General features: G+C 45.5%; 1 protein-coding gene across 1 annotated transcript in view; it reads right to left on the reverse strand.

Annotated features, from left to right (window-relative positions):
* The window catches only part of egfl6 (EGF-like-domain, multiple 6), an 81,727-nt gene that overhangs the window by 42,268 nt on the left and 15,963 nt on the right, over positions 1-23,496 (reverse strand). Inside the window, exons 2-5 of the mRNA XM_078232426.1 lie at positions 19,654-19,760; positions 9,109-9,201; positions 6,846-6,965; positions 4,830-4,949 (exon numbers count right to left, since the gene is read on the reverse strand). Of these exons, the coding sequence (XP_078088552.1) occupies positions 4,830-4,949; positions 6,846-6,965; positions 9,109-9,201; positions 19,654-19,760 (440 nt within the window). The remainder of the gene's footprint in view (positions 1-4,829; positions 4,950-6,845; positions 6,966-9,108; positions 9,202-19,653; positions 19,761-23,496) is intronic.

Raw genomic sequence — 23,496 nt, forward strand, 5'->3', positions numbered from 1 at the left:
GCTGGTAAGCAGACAGATCCCTTGTGGTGAGATTATAGCGTCTGTCAGTTTAGTGAGTGGGACAGCACCTCAAGAGGGCCAGATCAGTGGGGAAAGGCAGGTGACCAGGGTGTGGTCTGGATCGATAGCGAGCGAGGGAAAATCAAACAAAAAAAACTAAACAAACAAAATCTAGCACAAAATCGGGCCAGAGAAAGTTGTGATAATAATGGGTGACCTCGGCAATTGCTGAACATTAAATTGAATAAAACAAAGAGAAAGGTCAAAGGGATATTGTCAAAATGCTCACAAAAGTCACCAGTTTGAATTGGGATGCAGCTGACTTACTATTGAAATTCTGAGTGTTTAAACAGCCAACAGAGCTATGGTTTCTTGATTCAGGCGTGTCTGAACCACACAAGCAACCCATAAACATTCACCTAGCAATTGGGAATGAAGTCTGCATAGGCTGAACATGTCAGGATTAACGGAAAAAGAGCTAAATAATCCCTAAAAGATATGAACAACATTGGAAAAGCGGTTCAGAATCAGATGAAACTTCTGTATTTATTGACTCGAGTTCATGCCATTTCAATAGCATCCTACAGAATCCATAGACCACTTCATCAGCAGATGCAAAGAAAAGGGTACATCATCTGATTATTCAAATGCAGAGCTAGCAGACAAAATTGTTGAGCTAATGATCGCATCTACTCCCATGAAAGCATTCTAGAAAGATCTGCTGGACAATCCCAAAACATACAACATTAAAGTACCACTCAAGGATGGATGTAGGTACAAAGCGATCCTCACAGGTCAACAAGCTTACAGGTACTAAGCACAGCCCCAGTTGTTGGTGCACTTACTAGAACACCCAAACCTAGCAAGGCTCGACAAGTGCCTTCAAGCAATAAGAATGACCACCCAATATCCCATCAGAAACACATACACAAGGTGACTGACAAACCAGAAAATGAAAATAATACGCAGAATGAGACGAAAGTGGTGATTATATGTTTCACACCATCAATCTCATGGAAATTAAAGATACCATCACACTATCCAAGTGTTTGCTAAGATTCAAATGATCTGTCCTATAGCACCTATTCATTATTGGCCAAGATTGACACGGGACAATTTCCAACAACCCTGCAAATTCTAAATCATATGTTTCTGGTGACATGGAAGGCCATGGTGAAAACTGTTACAGTATTACACAACTTTTAATGTACAATGATTCATTTATTCCATATATAGGATCCATAGTCCTGGAGTGAAAGTACAATCCATCCTCCTGGACATCACAAATGTTTTACATCATGGAGACTAAGGGCCAGCGATTTTTAAGTCAACCAGCATGCTGTGACCTCACACTAGTGACAATCCATGGAATTAGTCAGACCTCACATGGTAGATAAACCTCAGACACTACTGACCTAAGATCAAAATACCCAAAATTGGCCTTTTCAAGGGATCTACAATGTTACACTTCCAGATACTGCAAGTTGATCAACTGCTCTGGTACATTTTGCATAACACAATCACCAACAGCTACAAGAAGAAATTGCAAATGGTATAGAAATTATTGGAAACCATAATTGAAGGATAACCTGGTTCAATTCAGCATGTCCATGAGCATGTCAGACAATTTTGGTCTCATCAGGATAAACTAAGGATGTTACGGGAAGTCATTTTTAAACACAGGCAGGTCATCATACCAGAATCTACGTGACCTGATATTCTTCAACAACTTCATCACTCACACACAGGCATAGATTGGATGAGAAGATTCACAATAGAAACAGTTTACTGGCTGAGTAAGAACAATGAGGCTGAAGTTTACACCCAGAAGTGCAATGCATATGAAGATCATATATCAAGTCAGCACAAAGAACCATTGATTCCACATGAGGTTTTGATACAACCTTAGTCCAATATTGCATCAAACTCTTTCACTTGTTTCATCATCCTTGTCAACTCCTTTAGCAAGTACCCCATTATTCGCCAATTGCACAATAAGTCAAGCACAACTGTTACGCACGCTCTAAAGTGCTATTTTTATTAATTAGGTGCACCTGGAGAAATCGTTATGTATAACAGTCAACAAGCTACTTCAGGATCTGTGTGAGACATGGCATATGAATCACACTACTTCCTTTCCTCATTATGGTAGATCTAGCTGAATGAATGATTCACATGGTGAAATCCTATATTCTCAAATGTTGCTAGACCAAGCAAGATCTACACATTGCTATGTAGTATGTGAGAATGACACATTTGTGTGCAAATATTTCATCGCCCGCAGAGCTTATGTTTGGCAGACAAGTGTGTACCAATTAACCTACTCTTACCCATTCTGCTCTCCCAGAAACTAGAGAGCAACTTTTAAAACTACAAGAGCAGATGATCAACATGCCTGATAAAACTGCAGGTACAGAATTGCCAAGTTTAGAGTTGGGACAAGTTCATGTCCAGGATCCCACATAAGGTATGTGGCAACTAGCTGAGGTGACAAAGATTTATTTGAAACCAAGGTGCAATGATGATGTGTAATTGAGGACAAATCAGATCCATTCCAGCTCCTCAACTACCATACAGTCCTATTTCATCTAGGGCAAGATTCCAAAGACCAGGAACAACATCCATAATGACAACCCCACAGATTATGCTTTAGAGATTCATAGAATCACCAGTCCTGTACACTTATGTAATTGTAACTAAATATGAGCTTAGTCATACTTCTTTGGAAGATGAGTGGGGAGGGAGAGTATCTTAAAAGTAAAGGGAGTTGTTGTAATATGCCTTGAAGGTATAGCAGCATGCCATCACTAGAAAGGCAATGTGTCATGTGATCAAGTCTCAGCTTCATTTTGGCCTGGAGCAGAAGACAACACACACAGCTCTGCAGCTCTAATGTCCTCAAGCTTTCTATCCATGTATATCTGTTCACATGTGCCTGGACTTATTACATGAACTCATAATGTGTTTACCCAATCCTGAATGAGTGATTGGTACATTTATATAATAAAAATATGATTCTTGCTTGGAAGAAGAGGAGTTATCAAAGTGAGGATATGCAATCACCTTAAGGCCTAATCGTTCATTTGTTTGAGGTTCCTATAAATCTGACTCGGGGGTTCCAGTTTAAATTTAAGCCTCTGTAATAAATGTTTTTCGGCAATTGTTAGGTAACTATACCTCAGACTATAAAAGAAATGGAGGCAGGTGTCGGTTTATTGACCTGACCCTCTGGGAATGGATCAAGTAGGAAATCATGGAGAACTCACCACCTGAGATTACACCCACACTGTTGAACTTTAACTCCACCGTGTGTCAGTGATGTCACTGGTTGGTTCCCCAGGCTGCAGACCAGTCAAATTGACAGGCTACATCTCCAGCCAGTCAGGGAGCAGAGCAGATAGGAGAGGTTGCAACTGCCCTGTGGGTAGGGGTGGGGGCAAAGAGTGGTGGTTTTTGATGAGAGGCTGGAGTGGGATTAGCGGGGGTCACTTGATGTAGGTAGGATGGAGGTTGTTCAGGGAAAAGGGAGGGGGATTGATTGGAGGTTGCAGGAGGGGTCAACTGGAAAGCATTTATTCAGGGATATGGAGAAGGAGGGACTGTCAATTGTCAGGGCTGAAGGGGGAATCAGTTGGAGGAAGGGGATGCCATTTGAAGGGGTTCAACTGAGGTTCGGGGGGGAGAGGGAACAGTTAGATCAGAGTGGCTGCTGATCCTGGGAAAGAGTTTGGAAATCTGGGGAATGTGTGAATTCAGAGGTCATTTTGTAAGGAGAATCGAGGCCTAGTCGGAGGTGCAGGGGGCAGGGGTGCATTGTGAGGATTGGAAACTGAGAGCATTGTTCTGATCTCCATAGAAACCGTTAACGTTTAAAAATAAATTCAAACATCCAGTTATCAAATGAAAGAATGGAGCCACAAAATTCCAATTTTACTTTTATAAGAATCAAGCAAAGCAAACACTACTAAATAAATGATGAATTTTAAGGCGTAGTATTACTTGTGGCCATGCTTAAAATCTGTTGTTGTTAGGTTAAAATTCAGCTAGATGTGTTGACTACAGTGGGTACAGTTCGCCTTTGACATCTACTGAAACTGTGCTTTGCTTTCCTTGTTAAATCAAGTGGCAGGGAACACTGGAAGTTACCTTATTGCAATGAGCTTTCTGTCTGCTTAAATTGCACAACATAAAACCAGAAGTCAAGAAGACTTGACTTGACTTGAAGTCAAGGGTGGCACGGTAGCACAGTGGTTAGCACTGCTGCTTCACAGCTCCAGGGACTCGGGTTCGATTCCCGGCTCGGGTCACTGTCTGTGTGGAGTTTGCACATTCTCCTCGTATCTGTGTGGGTTTCCTCCGGGTGCTCCGGTTTCCTCCCACAGTCCAAAGATGTGCGGGTTAGGTTGATTGGCCATGCTAAAATTGCCCTTAGTGTCCTGAGATGTGTAGGTTAGAGGGATTAGTGGGTAAATATGTAGGGATATGGGGGTAGGGCCTGGGTGGGATTGTGGTCGGTGCAGACTCGATGGGCCGAAGGGCCTCTTTCTGTACTGTAGGGTTTCTATGATTTCTATGAAGAATTCTCCTTGAATGGTGGTTAAGGCCAAAAATGATAAAGACCTTGGAGTTTTGGTGGACCGAAGACACAATTCTGGTATAATTTGTATATGTTTATCAAATAATAATCCAAAACTAATCTGTAGAAAATAATACCCTCATTCTGCAATAAATAATGGAAAAAAAACCTCAAAGAATAATATTATTCTTTCTGTAAGTGCTTTTTTACTGGTAAACGTATTCTAATACATGATATGACAGAGAACACAGACCTATGCAGGTTTTTCCATCGGGTCCCAGTTGCAATCCAGAGGATGGACAAAGGCAGCGGATCTCTCCCTTCACATCCTCACAGCCGTACTGACAGTTTGCCATGGCACATGTCCTGGAATCTAAAAAGCACAAGTTCTTCAGTGATCCATAAAACTAGCAATGTACAAAAATATCCCCACACCAATACTTAGAATGTTGTCTTCGCCTATTTTATTAGATGACTGAAATTTGAGCCTGTTCTGGACCTTTGCTGATGCAAGTTACATCGGGACAATGAGTTTTGTAATGGGGAGAAATATATAATTTTTCAAATTATTTTTATTCCTCACAATTCCCCAGGAAAAGTGTCAAGTGACAAGCATGCAAGATTTGAACTCTGTCATTGTAGACCGAGAGGCCTAAAAGGTCGACTGGTAAAGGGTTGAACAGTGATTTATTAGTTTTAATTTTTCTTGATGGCAAAGTTAGTTTATTCATTCGTCATTTATAGCTGAAGGAACAAATCATTAATTCACTAATTCCTGTTAAACTTATTAGATGTATTTAATGAATTGATTAATTAAAAGCTGATAGATGAATTATTGACAATCATAAATTAAAGCAGGTCTCCACATCCAGCTATGCTAAATATCTGTCATCCTGCCAGCAAAAGGTGGTAGGTTCCGTGTTGTCAATATTGTTGCTTCACTGGCACTGTGCATTGAAGTTCCTTGCTGCTGTGCCACAGACTGGTAAAGCATATCTGCGATTGTCCACATAGTGAATTCCTGACCTTCGAATGCTGTTTGGAAATTAAGCATTTTCCCAAAAGGAGGTGCAGAAAATTTGAGGACAAATGAAATTTATCCTTAGTCACTCCATATATCTTCTAGTGGCAGTGCCAACGGCCTAGCAGTGGATTTTGTCGATGGTGCTTATCCTAAGACATTGGCACAAAGACAAGAATAGCTGAAAGGACCGCTTTCATTTGTTTGACGAGATGATTTTTGACATTCTTTAGTAACACGCCAATGTGCAAAGTGTTGAAGCGTCTTTGAAAACACTAACAGGGTGAAGTCATTAACATTCACATGTGTAAGAGAGATAGAAAATTTTCTTCTTTAATGGGTGGGTGGTGGCAGCAGTGAGGGGCCAGGGGGTGAGGTTGAAGAACACCACTCTGAATAACGTCTATAAAGTAAGGCCCAGAGCATAGCAATTAAGAAGTGTAGCTCCACTGTTTGGAACCCCAAGCCCAATACCCATGGTACCTCCACTTTTCTTTCCACCTTCTCAAAACTTACCACTTGGGCCAATCTTTCCTCCTAACACTCACACCATGGTTCCACAGTCATTCCTTCACCTCCAGACCTCAGAGCACTTTCTATATGGAGCCCTGTGGAATTGGGTGGAACGCTGTTTTTATATCTTGCCCAATATTAATTTCCATTGCTTTCAATCGGATGGGGATAAACCTTGCACCCAATCTTGTCACCTTCTCAATGAGCAGACTAGGTTAAATTAGGGTCATATACATCTTCCATTACATAAACCTTTAACTGCACGATCTTCTGTTGAGAACTAAGCTATTGGATCAGACTCTGTAACAAATGACCTAAAAACATCTGCCATTAGTTAGACATTATCTTGCACCTTTCAGAGTCTTTTAAAAAAATGTTTCCCACAAAGTTTCTGAGACTATAAGCAACAAATCGCAGAGGAAAACAGGGCACCTGAGACTTGAGTGAACAGGGCAAGAAACAGATGATAGGAGGATGAATTCAATGTCAAATCAGGCACAGAAAAGTAAAATAAAGAAAAGGAAATAACATTTGGATAAGAAAGAGCGTGAGTGGAAAACAAACATAAAGGAAAAACTGTAAAGATTCTTTAATTTATAATGACCTCACAAATACCAGAAGTTGTACTGAGTGCTCTAATGTTAAAAACTAACTCAGAGGAAACAAAATTGACCTAACAGATGATCAATCTAACAGAAATATTTAATCTCGCCATTCCAAGGATGTTTTACTCACTAGTACATGTGCCATCTGGAGTCAGCATGTAACCATTCAGACAGTAGCATTTGTAACTGCCATGTGTGTTCATACATCTGTGTTCACAGGGCCTTGGCTTCAGTCCACATTCGTTAAAATCTGTAGCAGCCAAAAAACATTGGCACAAAGACAAGAATAGCTGAAAGGACCGCTTTCATTTGCTTGACGAGATGATTTTTGACATTCTTTAGTAACACGCCAATGTGCAAAGTGTTGAAGCGCCTTTGAAAACACTAACAGGGTGAAGTCATTAACATTCACATGTGTAAGAGAGATAGAAAATTGTCTTCTTGAATGGGTGGGTGGTGGCAGCAGTGAGGGGCCAGGGGGTGAGGTTGAAGAACACCACTCTGAATAACGTCTATAAAGTAAGGCCCAGAGCATAGCAATTAAGAAGTGTAGCAAGCAGGTTGGAGGTACACAACTGAGGTGGAGATGCCATTGAGTAACTACATCAAATCTGATTAGTGATGGGCAGGAGGTGAGGCATCAAAGTCAGGAACACATGAAGGGAGGAGGCTGAGACCAGTGCAGAGTGTGCAGGCACACAAAGGGGAAAAAATATTTGGGACCTGGGTATAGGGAACGCAGGGAGTGGGAGAAGATAGGCAGCTGAATTTGAAGATTATAAATACAATCTCACCTGCGGCCTCAACCTGTGAACAAGAGAGGAAGTTCTTTTTTGCTTATACGATGACAAGGTAAGTGTGCAGGCATGTTTAATATCTTGCCTTTAGCTATTCATTGTAAACTTGGAACAGTTACACAGAGCAACAATAGGGTGAACTGTGTCTTATGTCCAGCTTTCTAATAGCATGAATATGATCATAACATTACATTGCAGTGTTTCTTGTTGCCATCTGAAAGTGTCGACTATGTAACCCATTTAATATGTGAGCAAAAAGTACTGTACCAGCACAAGTTATTTAATGTTGAGTGTCCTCACAATCACTGAAGGTGGCTAACATGTTTGGCACCATGTTAACAGTCAGGGATTCAGAGTTCACGCCACTATACACACATGTGTCTTCACTGCTGAACATCGGACTGCCATTTTGGAATATGGGAGGAGGTTTGACAGAGGTATTCAAAATCATGAGGGACTGAGTAGATAGGACAAACGGTGAAAGGGTCGCAAGCTAGAGGACATTGATTTAAGGTGCTTGGCAAAAGAAGCAGTGGTTACATGAGGAAAATCGTTTTTACACAGCAATTGGTTAGTATCTGGAATGCACTGCCTGTGAGTGTGGTGGAGGCAGATTCAGTTGTGGCTTTCAAAAGAGAATTGGATAATCATTAGAGAAAATAATTTGCAGGGCAGTGGGGAAAAGGCTGGGGAGTGGCACTTGGTGAATTCCTGTTGCAGAGAGCTTGCACAGATCTGATGGACTGAATAGCCTCCTTCTGTGCTGTAACCATTCTATGATTCTATAAGCCTGGGAATGGTGTAGTACCAATCTTTCAAAAGTGTATTCTTCTGATATGGATGTTGCTGGCAATTGCAACATTTATTGTCTTTTAGAAGATGTTAGTAACCACTGCAATCAGTGTGATGAAGCTATCACAGGACTCGTTGGTAAGAGTTCCAGAATTTTGGTGCAGTGGCAATAAAGGAACAACAAAACATGTCCAAGTTGGAGGGGAATTTGGAAAGGATGTGCTTCTATATAACATTTAAGCGGTTATTGGATAGGCACATGGAGCACACCAGGATGGTAGGGAGTGGGATAGCTTGATCTTGGTTTCAGATAAAGCTCGGCACAACATCGTGGGCCGAAGGGCCTGTTCTGTGCTGTACTGTTCTATGTTCTATGTTCTATATCTGTCCTTGTCCTTCTAACTGCTGGAGAGGGTTGGGAGTTTGGGAGGTGTTCAACTGTTCAGTAAGTAACATTACTGAAAATCCCCACTTGAAGCCTACACAAATTTCACTATAAATGAAAGAAGTAAATTTCAGTTTATATAGACTTATTTGACAGGAGCACCATAGAATTGTACTATTTACAAAGCAGCACTGGGAATGGAAGAGACAGAATGTCACATCAGGGTCCTGTCAACTTGGCAGGAGGCTGGCAACAGAAAGTAAATTATAAGTAGGTCCCACTGTTAAATTCAGCGGGACCTCCATGTCCCCAGCCTTATCAAAGCGCTCAGTAAGTCCCTCCCTGCTTCCCCATGAATATCAGGGCTTTGCTTTCACTCAACTTAATGTAAGTACAGGGGCAGCTGCCTTGGCACTCACCTTGGTTGCATGTTTTACCAGTAAATCCTGGGTAACATTTACATTTATTTGCTCCAGTACATTCTCCATGTTTACATCCATGTTCGCAGACAGCTGAAAAGAGATCACATCAACATAAGTGAAACAATAGAATTTGATCAGCTCTCATGTTTAGTACAACAACCATTTGTATTTCAATGTTACCAAGAAAGTAGGGCCAGATTTATGACAGAGATCAGAAATACAACTTTACTCAAGGAGGAATTATTTTTTTTATTCTTTAATGGGACATGGGCTTTGCTGGTTGGCCAGCATTTATTGCCCATCCCTAGTTGCCTTTGGAGGGCAGTTGAGAGTCAACCACATTGCTGTGGCTCTGGAGTCACATATATAGGCCAGACCAAGTAGAGACAGCAGATTTCCCTTCCTAAAGGACATTAGTGAATCAGATGGGTTTTTCTGACAATTGACAATGTTTCATGGTCATCAGTAGATTCTTAATTCCAGATATTCTTTACTGAATTCAAATTCCACACCTGCCATGGCTGGATTCGAAACCGGGTCCCCAGAACATTAGCTGAGTTTCTGGATTAATAGTCTAGCGATAATACCACTAGGCCATCATCTCCCCTTGAAGATGATAATTTACCAACCCACAGCAGTGACAAATGTAGCATTTGTAATACTCAAAAATTACATATCTGAGGCTGCAACCCAGCGCAAGTAGAATGAGCTTGTTAAACTCTGCTAATGGGTCGCAACCCAAAGACCAAACTTATTTTTTTTCTCTTTTGGGTTGATGGTGAACAATCTGTGAAATTTCAGGAAATTAGTAAATAGAACTGGAATCGACTGATAGCAGTTTTAATTCCAATTTCCTGAGGTTCCAGTTGCCAACTGGGTCCAACTGATATCAGTTCATCTGATTTTTCCATCTAGATGTATACAAAATATATTGATCTATTTTAAAATCAGATTTTGTCCTGGTCTTATCAGTGTCCGGGGAGTTAGAATGAAACTCGTTTCTAGGCAATGGGTCATGATAGGGAAAGATATTAAAATTGGATTAATTTTTAAGCAGAATTGTTGCCTCTCACGTCTAAATTGTGTCAAGGAGCTGCCACTTTTTATCAAATCCAAAACCAACTGGCAGAGGATGGGTTCGAACTGGAGAGTTTTTGTTGCGTGTGTCTCTAAAGAGGGTCAAATTTGGAAATTCCTCAGATCGCAATTTGACAAATTCCTTATGTCTTTTAATTTTTTTTTAATGCATTTTCAGGAGGCGTGGGTCACTGGCAAGACTACAAGTTATCATCCACCAGCAGTCAACTGCAGTCGCAAATAGACATCAGGAACCTTCCTTCATTGAAAGGCATTAACCTGTTGGACTTTAACCTGGTGTTGTGAGACTTCTTATTGTGCTTACCCCAGACCAACGCTGGCATCTCCACATCATGGGTATTAGTGAACCAGTTGTGGTTTATGCTAATCTAACAACTCGTGCTCGCTGTTAATAATTCAAGCTTTACAAAAAACAGAATTCAAATTCTCGCGCTGTCATTGTGGTGCTTGAACTCACTCGCTAGGATTTTTCCACGGGCTTTGGGACCCTGTTTTCCAAATCAAATGGGCGTTCCCACTTACCAGCCACGAGACAATATTCTGGCAATATTCTCAGAGGCGGCCTCTTAATTGGCTGTCTCTGTGCTTGTTATCCAGTTAAACAGAGCGCGCATGTTCTAGATGCTGCAGGCCCAATCAGAGCCTCAGTAGCTCCACTGGGCAAGGTCAGCACGTCTGAGCCAGGGAGGCACCCTTGGGGGCATGAAACTAAATTAATAATGCAGTGCGGGGAAGGTCCCACCGCATGGGTGGGATTATTGGTGGGGCCGCAAGGATGGCCTTTCATTCCAACAGCCTGATGCACCATTGATTTACGCAAAGACTAGACGTTGCGAAACAACAGGCTTTTATTAACAAAGAACTGGAGCAGTCCCAAACCGATAGCAAATCCAGACTGAGGCAAAAGGGGCGGAGAGCAGCCACCTTTATACCCCGAGGAGGGCGGAGCCCCAGATTGAGGTAGCAGGGGCGTGTCCAGACATATCACACAAACTATCACATAAACAGACAACTACAATGGTTCACCACATTCACCCCCTGTTTAAAAAGAGTTCGGCGAGGCGAGGTGGTGGAACGACAGTCACAAGTTATTTATTCAATTTACAAGTTCAGTCTCTCCAGGGGCTTGATCTGCCGCTGCGACCGCCGCAATGTCAGCCATGGTGCCGGTTCAGGAGGCCGTGGTGATGGGTCAGACGTCAGTCCATAACCGGTGGAGCTGTCCGTAGCGCCTTCAGACTGCCGGGTGTGTGTCGGCTGCTCCTGGGGCTCAGGCGTGCCGTACCCGGGGGCTAAATGAACGTGCTGTGACTCTTGTGCATCATGGACAACGTTGGGAGCTGGGGGTGAGGGGCAGTGGGACGTAGTACCTGCGAGGGCCAGATCGCGAATGGAGACCGTGTCCTCTGCCCGTCGTGATACGCCACATAGGCGTATTGGCGGTTGGCGTGGAGGAACTGAACCATTTCGACCAGGGGGTCCGATTTATGAGTCTGCACATGCTTCCGGAGCAGGACAGGGCCTGGGGACGTCAGCCACGATGGTAGTGAGGTCCCTGAGGAGGACTTCCTGGGGAAAACAAACATTCGTTCATGAGGGTTGGTCGCCGTGCACAGTAGTGACCTAATTGAGTGTAGTGCATCAGGGAGGACCTCTTGCCAGTGGGAGACTGGAAGACCCTTAGACCGGAGAGCTAATAAAACGGCCTTCCAGACTGTTGCATTCTCCCTCTCCACCTGTCCGTTCCCCCTGGGGTTGTAGCTGGTGGTCCTACTCGAGGCTATGCCTTTGGAGAGTAGGTACTGGCGCAGCTCGTCACTCATAAAAGAGGAACCCCGGTCACTATGAATATAGCTGGAGAAACCAAACAGGGTGAAGAGGCTGTGCAGGGCCCTGACGACCGTGGCCGAGGTCATATCCAGGCAGGGAATAGCAAAGGGGAACCGCGAATACTCATCAACGATGTTGAGGAAGTATATGTTGCGGTCAGAGGAGGGGAGGGTGCCTTTGAAGTCAACGCTCAGGCGTTCAAAAGGGCGGGTGGCTTTGATGAGGTGCGCTCTGTCTGGCCGTTAGAAGTGCGGCTTGAACTCTGCGCAGACTTGGCAGTGCCTGGTTACTGACCTGACTTCCTCGATGGAATATGGCAGGTTCCGGGCCTTGATGAAATGGAAGAACCTGGTAACCCCCGGGTGGCAGAGGTCATCGTGGAGAGTCTGTAACCGGTCTAGGTTCGCGCTGGCACAGGTCCCCCGGGACAGGGCGTCTGGGGGCTCATTGAGCTTCCCAGGCCAGTATAAAATGTCGTAATTGTAGGTGGAGAGCTCGATCCTCCACCTCAAAATCTTATCGTTCTTGATTTTGCCCCGCTGCATGTTACTGAACATAAAGGCAACGGACCGTTGGTCCGTGAGCAGGGTGAACCGTTTGCCAGCTAAGTAGTGGCGCCAGTGCCGCACCGCCTCCACGATGGCTTGTGCCTCTTTTTCGACAGAGGAGTGTCGAATTTCAGGGCCCTGGATGGTACGTGGGAAGAAGGCCACGGGTCTGCCCGCCTGGTTAAGAGTGGCGGCTAGGGCAAAATCAGATGCATCGCTCTCCACCTGGAATGGGGTGGATTCGTCTACAGCGTGCATTGTGGCCTTCGCGATATCCACTTTGATGCGGTCAAAGGCCAGCCGAGCCTCCGCCACTCGGGGAAAGGATGTGGATTTGATGAGCGGACGGGCGTTGTCCGCATAATTGGGGACCCACTGGGTGTAGTATGAGAAGAAGCCGAGGCATCTCCTCAGTGCTTTGAGGGTGGTGGGGAGGGGAAGTTCCAGGAGGGGATGCATGCGGTTGGGATCGGGGCCGATGACCCCGTTCTCCACAACACAACCAAGGATGGCGAGGCGGCGCTTGCGGAATACGTACTTCTCCTTATTATAGGTCAGGTTGAGGAGTGCCGCAGTGTGGAGGAATTTTTGGAGATTGGCGTCGTGGTCCTGCTGATCGTGGCCGCAGATGGTGACGTTATCCAGGTACGGGAAGGTGGCCCGCAACCCGTTCTGGTCCACCATTCGGTCCATCTCACGCTGGAAAACCAACGTTGGTGACGCCGAAGGGGACCCGAAGGAAATGATAGAGACGGCCATCCGCCTCGAAGGCAGTGTATCGGTGGTCTTCCGGGCGGTTAGGGAGCTGGTGGTATGTAGACTTCAAATCAATGGTGGAGAACACCCGATATTGTGCAATCTGATTGACCATGTCAGAGATGCAGGGAAGGGGATACGCGTCCAGCTGTGTGTATCGGTTAATGGTCTGACTGTAGTCAATAACCATGCGAAGTTTCTCCCCAGTCTTAACAACCACCACTTGGGCTCTCCAGGGGCTGGTTCTGGCCTCAATTATCCCCTCCCCCAGGAGGTGTCGCACCTCGGACTTGATAAACGCTTTATCTCCAGCGCTGTACCGTCTGCTTTTGGTGGCAATGGGCTTGCAGTCGGGGGTGAAGTGTTCAAAGAGCGAGGGAGGGGCGACTTTAAGGGTCGAGAGACCACAGGTGGTGCGTAGTGGCTGGTCTAATAGCTGCGGATTTTGGACGGAGATTGGGGGAAAAGGCCCATTATATACCATAGTGACGGTCCCAAGGTGACACATGAAATCTAGCCCCAGTAGTACGGCAGCGCAGAGCTGTGGCAGCACGAGGAGCCTGCACTTGTCGTCCACCGTGCCCCGTACAGTCAGATTTGCTACACAGTACCCGATGACATTCACCAACCGGGACGTCGAAGCCATTGAGGTTGATTGCTGCATTGGCAGTACTGGCAATGCGTAGCACCTCACCGTGTTAGGGTGGATGAAACTCTCCGTACTCCCACTGTCAAATAAGCAATTAGTAGTGTGGCCGTTTACCTTGATGTCCATCATCGACCAGGCGAGTTGGTGAGGCCTGGACTGGTCCAACGCGACCGAGGCCACTGTCGGATTAGGCGATGCGGTGGACGGTTCCCAAAATGGCGGCCCCCGTGACTCGGCTGACGTCACCCAAGATGGCTGCTCCCGTTGGTCGCACGTGGCTGATGGCGTCCAAGATGGCGGCCTCCGTGGGTCGCACGCGACCGCTGGCATCCAAAATGGCGGCACCCGCGGATCGCACGCGGCCGATGGCGTCGAAGGCAGTGCCTCCCGTGGATCGCACGCGGCGCTGCTGGGCCTGGGGGCCGATTTTGCCCTGCAAACTTTCAGGTAATGACCCTTCTTACCGTAGCCAGAGCAGATCGCGTCTTTCGCCGGGCAGCGTTGTCGTGGGTGCTTCTCCAGGCCGCAGAAGTAGCACCTCGGGTCTCCGGGGACTGCCGCAGTGGTCAGTTCGGCATCGGGGCAGGGCGTGGCGTAGGTTTGCGGCCCTCCCGGGTACAGAGATGGCTGCGGTCGCGGTGTCCATGGTGCGCCCTTGTGGTCGGGTGTGTCGGCCTCGAGGTTCCGGAAAGCCACCTCCAGCGAGCCGGCAAGTTCCATAGTTTTCTTTATATCCAGATGCTGCCGGATATAGGTTGACCTAATGCCCGCGACAAAGGCATCTCTGATCAGGTCGTCGGCGTTTTGGGTGGCTGAAACGGCCTTGCAGTTGCAGGCTCTGCCGAGTGCACGCAGTTCGCGCAGGAATTGCTCAGTCGATTCCCCGGGCTGCTGTCTGCGAGTGGCCAGCAGGTGTCTGGCGTAGACCTCATTCGGCTGCCGGTTGTACTGGCTCTTGAGGAGATCGATTGCCTCCTGGTAAGTTTCCACGTCTCGGATTAGCGCGAAGATGTGAGCGCTGACGCAGGCGTGGTGCACGTGTAGTTTGTCGATGTCAGTTACAATGACGGAGGAGGAGGAGGCGATGAAGGTCTCAAAACAGCACAGCCAGTGATCAAAAGAGTTTGAGGCCCCAACTGCTTGCGGATCCAAATCCAATTTGTCAGGTTTCAGGAGTTGCTCCGTCTCAAAATCTTTGTTAATAAAATTGATGCACCATTGATTCACGCAAAGACTAGATGTTGCGAAACAACAGGCTTTTATTAACAAGAACAGAAGCACTCCCAAACCGATAGCTAATCCAGACTGAGGCAAAAGGGGCGGAGAGCAGCCACCTTTATACCCCGAGGAGGGCGGAGCCCCGGATTGAGGCAGCAGGGGTGTGTCCAGGCATATCACATAAACTATCACATAAACAGAAAACTACAGTGGTTCACCACACAGCCCTGCCAATGGGCGATGGAGGCTGTACTCCAGTGACCATCTAGATTGCCACAGTGACGCCTTAGGGGCATGGTGGTGGTGGAAGGTGGTGGTGGTGGTGGGGATTGAAGCTCTGCTCCTGAAAAAATGCAATTGAGCCTGAAAAATTGTCTCTAACTGGGGTCTGGTCTACTTAATTTGGCTGCCTGCTTCCACATAGCGGAAAACTGATCCCCATCCTGCCTCAAGAAACTTTCCTGGTGTCCAGAATATATAAGAACATAAGAACATAAGAAATAGGAGCAGGAGTAGGCCATCTGGCCCTTCGAGCCTGCCCCGCCATTCAACAAGATCATGGCTGATCTGAAGCGAATCAGTTCCACTTACCCGCCTGCTCCCCATATCCCCTAATTCCCTTATCGATCAGAAAACTATCTACCCGTGATTTAAACATATTCAACGAGGAAGCCTCCACCACTTCAATGGGCAGAGAATTCCAGAGATTCACTACCCTCTGAGAGAAGAAGTTCCCTCTCAACTCTGTTCTGAACAGAGGGGGGACCATCCTGCCGTAGCTCATGGCTATTCCCCACCACCACCACCACTTCCAACCTTATCCTCACGAGGATGAGAGCATTCTGCTGATTGGTTCTAGATCGAATCCTGGTCTTTGTAATAGTAGTTCAGTGATATAATTCAGGGGAGGCAATGGCCTCATGGTATTATCACTGGACCATTAATCCAGAAGCTCAGCTAATGCTCTGGGGACCTGGGTTCGAATCCTGCTACACAGATGGTGGAATTTGAATTCAATAAAAAATATCTGGAATTAAGAACCTACTGAAGAGCATGAAACCATTGCCGGAAAACCCGTCTGGTTCACTAATGTCCCTTCGGGAAAGAAATCTGCCGCCTTACCTGGTCTGGCCTACTTGTGACTCCAGAGCCACAGCAACGTGATTGACTCTTAACTGCCCTCGGGCAACTGGAAATGGGCAATAAATGCTGGCCAGTCAGAGATGCCTATGTCCATGAATGAATATAAAAAAATAATCACCACATTGCAATATATGTACGGCTGTTAAGTGAGAACAAGATCAGTCTCTCGTCTCAATGTCAAATAGGCTACTCAGATCCACTTGTACACATGAAGTAAGACCAGTCTCTGGGATGAGGTATTGTAGTGTTACTGGACCCTGTGGAACTGTACCCTGGCAAGCCACATGACTGGTGAGCCTCCACCTCGCACTAACTGTATGCTGACACCAGATTTGCCAAGATCAAGTTGTGTTCAGCTCATTACAACAGGGCCAGCAGGCATCTGTGCCAAAATTATCATATTTTGTGTGTTCTCAGGAGAAGGGAGCTGGAAATTAGTTTCCCGATGGCCAATTGGAAGGAAACTGAGAAGCGCATTGCAAACAAACTGATTGCTCCCTTTCGATTTCAAAATCTATGGCTGCACCAAATTTTGAGCCTGTAGTTCATATAAGGCAGAATGTACCAAAATACAAGAAGACATTAATGAACTTGCAGAATCGGCAATTGGCAAATCTAAAATACATGATTGGTAGATTTAAGTGGGGGGATTGTGAAGGCCATATGCTTCTTTGAAACTAAGGCCTGGATTTTTGCGAAATTGGAAGAAGTCCGGAGCCATTTAAAAATGGCAGGTAGTATGTAATTCCAGGATTCCCACCACCGTTTTTGGTACTCCCTAGTTTGTGTTGACATGGGATAAAACTCGCCTCTGGCACCTTCCAGATAGAATGGATGAAATAGAGAGGTAGTGGGGCACGTATTCGGGGAAAATGACCTTTGAGGTGGATGGTCCATTGTGAACTTTGGAGAGGGGAGATTGGTGACCAAATCGGGCTTGTCTCACATACTATCAGCTGATTACACTGCGACTCTGGCAATGATTGGAGATTTGTGGCTCGCAATCACTTCACTCTCTCTGGATTGAAGAAGGAAGCATCTCTGCAAGCAGCCATGTTTCCCATACATCTCCAGAACGATTTAGTTCTGCTCGCTGCACAGTCCTAAATATAATTCCATATGTTGGAAGAAGTCTTGGCCTCAAGGCTGCATATCTTCCACAAACCAAAGATCACCAAGTCATAACGTCAGTCATGCTATCAATATACTTGTCAGTGAAAAGCACCATTAGGACCAATCCAATGTTATTCAGAAAAGAATGCTGTATGGTGTAACAATTCAGACATTGTGCAGCAGATAAATTCAAAGCAATTCATACCGGAGTCTCTGGAATAATCATCTTAAGTTATGGCTTGATGTGACACGAGGTAAACCGTTCAGACTGAATGAACCAGACACACAGCTGCTGGTCTCCCTTGTCTGCGACATGCTTATTTGTTGAGATTGGAGCCAAGTGTCGATTCTAATGCAGCTAAGGCTTAAATCCGAGTCAGTGGGAAAATTCTTCGAGACACAAAATTACGACCTGTGCAGCAGCTTTCATCAGATGTTTCTACGGTTACTTCAAGCCATTGGCAAAGCAGGTGTGCACATTTCGTGCAGTCTGTTTGCACAGACAGGTTTTCACAAGCTTCCCTCAGACTGGTGATCCAGGAATTGTAATCAAACTTCAAGGACAAAAGCTCCGTAAGGTTTCCCAATTACTGTTATTGTTCAGCTTCCGCTTTCTAACTGGCACTGAGCTTCAACACTCCTGGTACCACACAGCGAACCAATGACAACATACTTACAGACATTTCATACCTCATTTATGCTAATGAAGTGCATCTGAAAGGTGTGCATAGGAGGCACTTGCATTGTTTGGATGTGAGTGCAGAACATCACCCTGGAAGGGACTTTGTTCCCACTAGGCAGATAGTTGAAACTGAGCTCTATGAATTTGAGTGTATTTCTGTGCTCCTTATAGTGTTCAGTGGGCAATATCACCTGAGTAAACCCCACCATAGATGAGCGAGTCAGTGCAATATTGAGACAGCTACATTGTTGGAGGAGGTGCTTTTCAGATCAACTATTAAGCTAAGCCTCTGTCTGTCTATCTGAGTGGAGCTAAAGGATCCCAGATGGTATTATTTAAAGGTGAACTGGGGCAAAGCTCATGGTTTTCTAGCCAACAAAAATCTTTCAACCTACGTATTGAAAACAGTTTGCTGTTTGAGCTTTCACCATTGGTGCCCAGCACAAATGAATCCTGACCCTGTGCACAAATTCTATCCTCCTGGGCCATATAGAGTGCTGGCACCATCAATAAGCCTGAGCTGAATTTCAGCCCCTTTGTCCTCTATCACAGAGACAACGTCCTTCCACTTCCATAACACCCCCTGCCTCTGTCCCTCCAACTCTTTTGAATTTACCTCCAGATTTACATGCCAATGCTCTTTTCCATTTTTTCACCATCTGCACATTCTGTCTTTTTCAAAACTGTGCCTCAACACTTCTTGCTCATCCATTACCCAATGCCCTACTGACCCATATTGGCTTCTGGTCCATCAATGCTACAAATTGAAAATTATCATGCTTGTATTTTATTGCCACATCGGTCTCACCTTTCTCTGTTGCCAGCACTTCCACCAGCCATACAATTAATCCCAAACTCTCTGTTCTCCTCACTTATCCCAAAAGGAAAGAACAGTTCGGACCAGTATAATTTCCCCATTTTACTGGTGTTCCATTTTAAACTATTCAAGACCAGTTCAGACCAGTATTCCCCGTTTTACTGTATTATTTTCCTTTCTCGTACAGCCCAGTCCTCTTACCATATCATTGCTGGTCGTGCCTTGGATGTCTAGATCCAAATTTCTGTAATTTCCTCTATAAATCCCTCCACCTTCCTCTAGAGACTCTCCTTGGAACCCATTTTGGTTACACCTCCTAATAACTGCTTCTTCAACATGACAGCCATTTGCTCCAGGCCTCTGAAGTGTTTTGGAGCACGTTTCTACATGCATGGCACCAAATACATTCAGCTGGTTGTTTCCAGCCCCTTGCTATGCACAAAGTGGCAGATGCACTTGCCCACACAACAACTGAGACTGTAATTCAAAAGCACTTCATTGGCTGTAAAGGGTTTTGACATATCCTGAAGGCTGGAAAAGGCACAACATTAATGCACATTGCTTCTTTCTTTCACACTGCTGAGCCATTGACCAACAAATGAATTGATGTTACGGCATTTTCAGATGAGGACTATGCTGCAATTTACTGTGTCAGAAAGGCAGGAGAAGGGGGATGCTGCTCTTGTACCTTCACACTGCCCCTTGTAATTCTTTTTCCATCCATAGCAGCATTCAAACCGGGATCCGTAGCGACAAAGTCCGGGCTGAATTCCAGAACGTCTTTGCTCTCGAAAACTGAGGGAGAAAAATACAGATGTGTCACCATTTTGTTAGAGTTATGATCTGTCTTTTCCCCTCAGACTGAGTAAAAGCTTGAGAGCTGAAGCAGATGGCCTTCCTACCAACAATATCAACCATGGTTCATGAATGGTGGATGACTCTCTTCCTTGTCCCACATTGTCCCACATTGTCTGTACCTTTAAGACCTGGCTGGCTGTAGAGATTTGCATTCTAATTAGTATTCTGTAACTTGATTTCTGTGTCTGTGCACTGTTGGAGAACAGATATCCACTCCATCTGACGAAGGAGCTGCGCTCCGAAAGCTTATGGTATTTGCTACCAAATAAACCTGTTGGACTTTAACCTGGTGTTGTGAGACTTCTTACTGAAAAAAACAGCCAGAGCTATTCCTTCAAATAGCCTGCTGTGATCCTGATACGCTCACTGGATGCCCGAAATCATTTAAATATAGTGGAAGGTAGCCAAGTTCTGCCCAACCAAGATATCCCTATGTTCCCACCTACTTACATCTCCTATAGAGAACCCATCATTATTAACATAGGATTACATCAGGTATATGCACCAAAATTGGCCATTCGCCCCATCCAGTCTATGCCACATTTGAGCTTTGTTCCTTTTTTAAAATCATTTAAAGCCACCATCATAATCATCTTCTTCCTTAAGTGCTTGTCTAGTTTCCCCTTAAATGCATCTATTTGCTTTAATTTCCAGAGAGTTCCACATTCTCACCACTCTTTGAACCAAAGATTCCCTACAGTGCAGAAGAAGGCTATTCAGCTCATTGAGACTACACCAACTCTCTGAAAGAGCATCCCACCCAGACTCATCTCCCGTCCTATCCACGTAATCCCATGCATTGGCTAATCCACCTGGTTTACACATCTTTGGACACAAGGAGCAATTTTTTAACATGGCCAATCTACCTAATCTGCACATCTTCGGACTGTGGGAGGAAATTGGAGCAGCCGGAGGAAACCAATGCAGACATGGGGAGAATGTGCAAACTCCACACAGACAGTGGCCAGAATTGAACCCAGGTCCCTGGTGCTGTGAGGCAGCAATGCTAACCACTGTGTCACCGTGCAAATAAGTTTCTTCAGCATGCCCTATTAGAATTCTAGCCTCTAGTTATGCTCTTCCCAACAAGAGGAAACATGGTCTTTGTAGCCACTTTATCAAAACATTTCATAATTCAAAAGACCTCCGTTGAAGCCAACCTTCAGCCTTCTTTACTTGATAGAAAATAAATCCTTTCCTGATATGTTTACCCGCCCATTTCCGATATCCTCCTAGTAAATCTTCTCTGCACCTTTTCCAATGTCCCTATATCCTTTTTGTAATATGACTATTAGAATTGCACACAGTACTCTATGGTTTGCACATAACCATTCCATTTTATTTCTTAGAAATAAAGTTTTTATTGGTTGTAAAGTTGTTAGTTTTTTTTAATGGCCCTGCGAACACATGGTGTAACTTTTAGTGATTGGTTATTTGTGTTCCAAGGTCCCTCTGTTCCTCTATCCTATCTAGACTTGCATCTTCCAAGCAATAAGTGACTCCCTATTCTTCCTACCTAATAACTCATGTTTATCTGTATTGAACATCACTTGTTAATTATCTGCCCACTCTGCAGGTTAATTAATGTCTTCCTGTAATTTGTTGCAGTCCTCCTCAGTATTGACTATCCCCCCCACTCCCCCACCCTCTCCTCTGCTCTCCACAGTTTGATATCTTCTGCAAATTTCGCAATTGTTAATGTAAGTTGTGAACAGCGGTGATCCCAGCACTGATCCTTGTGGAATACTACTTCTCACTTTCTACCACTCTGAACTATCACCTTTCACTCCCGCTCTCTGATTTCTATATCGAGGACAGCTAGCAACCCATTTTGCTTCAAGTTGCTTTACTGAGCCTCGACAGTGTCCAATTGGGAATAAGAGATTGTAAGGGTGAAAGGTCAAACGGCAGTGCCATTCTGCAGTATTGTTTTGGCAGAGACTAATTTTAAGTACTTAATTGAAGCTCAGTTTCTGAGCATTTAAAGGGATTCTGTGAAACTCGCTGAGTGGTTAAAGCAAGTTTTTCATAATGAAGCAACAGATTTCCCTCTGAGGATCCCTATGTTCCTATTCCAGTGTTGTTCTGCTTTTAGGAGAATCAGGGGCGGGGTGGAAGTTTGGAGGGTGTGTGTGAGACAGCAGATCCAAAAACAACACCTGACCCACAGTTATCCACGCCACAAGGTCCATATAACATGAAGATCCCATTTGGATTTTGTTCATTAGCAGTGGCTGAGAAGGTGATGCTTTCCCCCAATTCCATAATTGTATTCCAGCTTTTGAAACCTCTCTTGTGGGCTCATGCCTACTTTGGCACTGTCTTTCTGAGTGTGAAGTGATAATAGCATCAGGCAGCCTTTGATGACATTAGTGAATTAATGGTTTATTGCTGTATTGGACAGTCAAAGATGCATTTGTTAGGCAGGTCTTTGAGTTTATTCTGATACAAACGGACCCACAAAAGCACATGGAGAGAATCAACAACTTCTCCTGAATGGCTGGATTCTCACGAGTGCAAAGTGCTGTTGCTACCACTATTATGGCTAATAGATATAGATCTCATCAACTTCACAAACTGAAAAGGTGTTTCATTCCTTAGTGTCCAGATTGATGCGCTATCAATAAGGCGAAAGACTACCGGTGTGCCAATACAAGTGTAGGCTTTTATTCACAACAGAATCAGGACATTCTCCTCGTGTCTGCGTGGGTTTCCTCCGGGTGCTCCTGTTTCCTCCCACAGTCCAAAGATGTGCGGGTTAGGTTGATTGGCCATGCTAAAAGTGCCCCTTAGTGTCCTGGGATGTGTAGATTAGAGGGATTAGTGGGTAAAATATGTAGGGATATGGGGGTAGGGCCTGGGTGGGATTGTGGTCGGTGCAGACTCGATGGGCCGAATGGCCTCTTTCTGTACTGTAGGGTTTCTATGAGGAGCAGATCCCAACAAATAACCAACCTGGACTGAACAAGGGGGAGGAGACAGCCACCTTTATACTAGGTGCTGAGGGGAGGAACCAAACTGGAAGGGGGTGTGTCCAGGTATGACAAATACACACAACGGTGGTCCATATAGGACAAAGGCACAACTGAGGTCCACCACATTCACCCCGTCCTTTAAAAAAACAACACGGGGGTGAAGCGGAAACAATATTACAAGTCCAGACGAACCGGTGGCTTGATCCGCCGTCGCGATCGTCGTAGTGCAGGTCGCAGAGTCGTCCGAGCAGGGAGCGATGTCGGCCCAGGCTCCGTACAGTGAGCGTCGAGAGAAGGCGCTGGGTGGTGTGAAGCAGACCGATCCGTCGTCCCGTCCAGTCGTCGGGTACTGCGTGGCGACGGCTCCGGCGACTCAAGCGAGCTGTACACAGGGGCGAGAGGAGCGAGCAGTGGCCCTGGTGGCGTATGGGGAACAGTGGGAACCGGAGCTAGGGGGTGGGGGGCCGCAACAGGCTCTGGGAGCACTACATTGGGGACAGGGACTGAGGGAGGAAGAGGCGCAGCAATCTCCGAGTGGACAACACCAGGGACCGTGGGGCGGAAGGACGTGGTGACCTCAGGGGCACCCGCGGGTGCCAAGTCACGGACAGAAACTGTGTCCTCCCGCCCATCAGGGTACGCTACATAAGTGTATTGAGGATTAGCGTGGAGCAATTGGACCTCCTCGACCAAGGGAT

The sequence above is a fragment of the Mustelus asterias genome, chromosome 17 (genome assembly GCF_964213995.1).
Source record: "Mustelus asterias chromosome 17, sMusAst1.hap1.1, whole genome shotgun sequence".
NCBI classification, from domain to species: domain Eukaryota; kingdom Metazoa; phylum Chordata; class Chondrichthyes; order Carcharhiniformes; family Triakidae; genus Mustelus; species Mustelus asterias.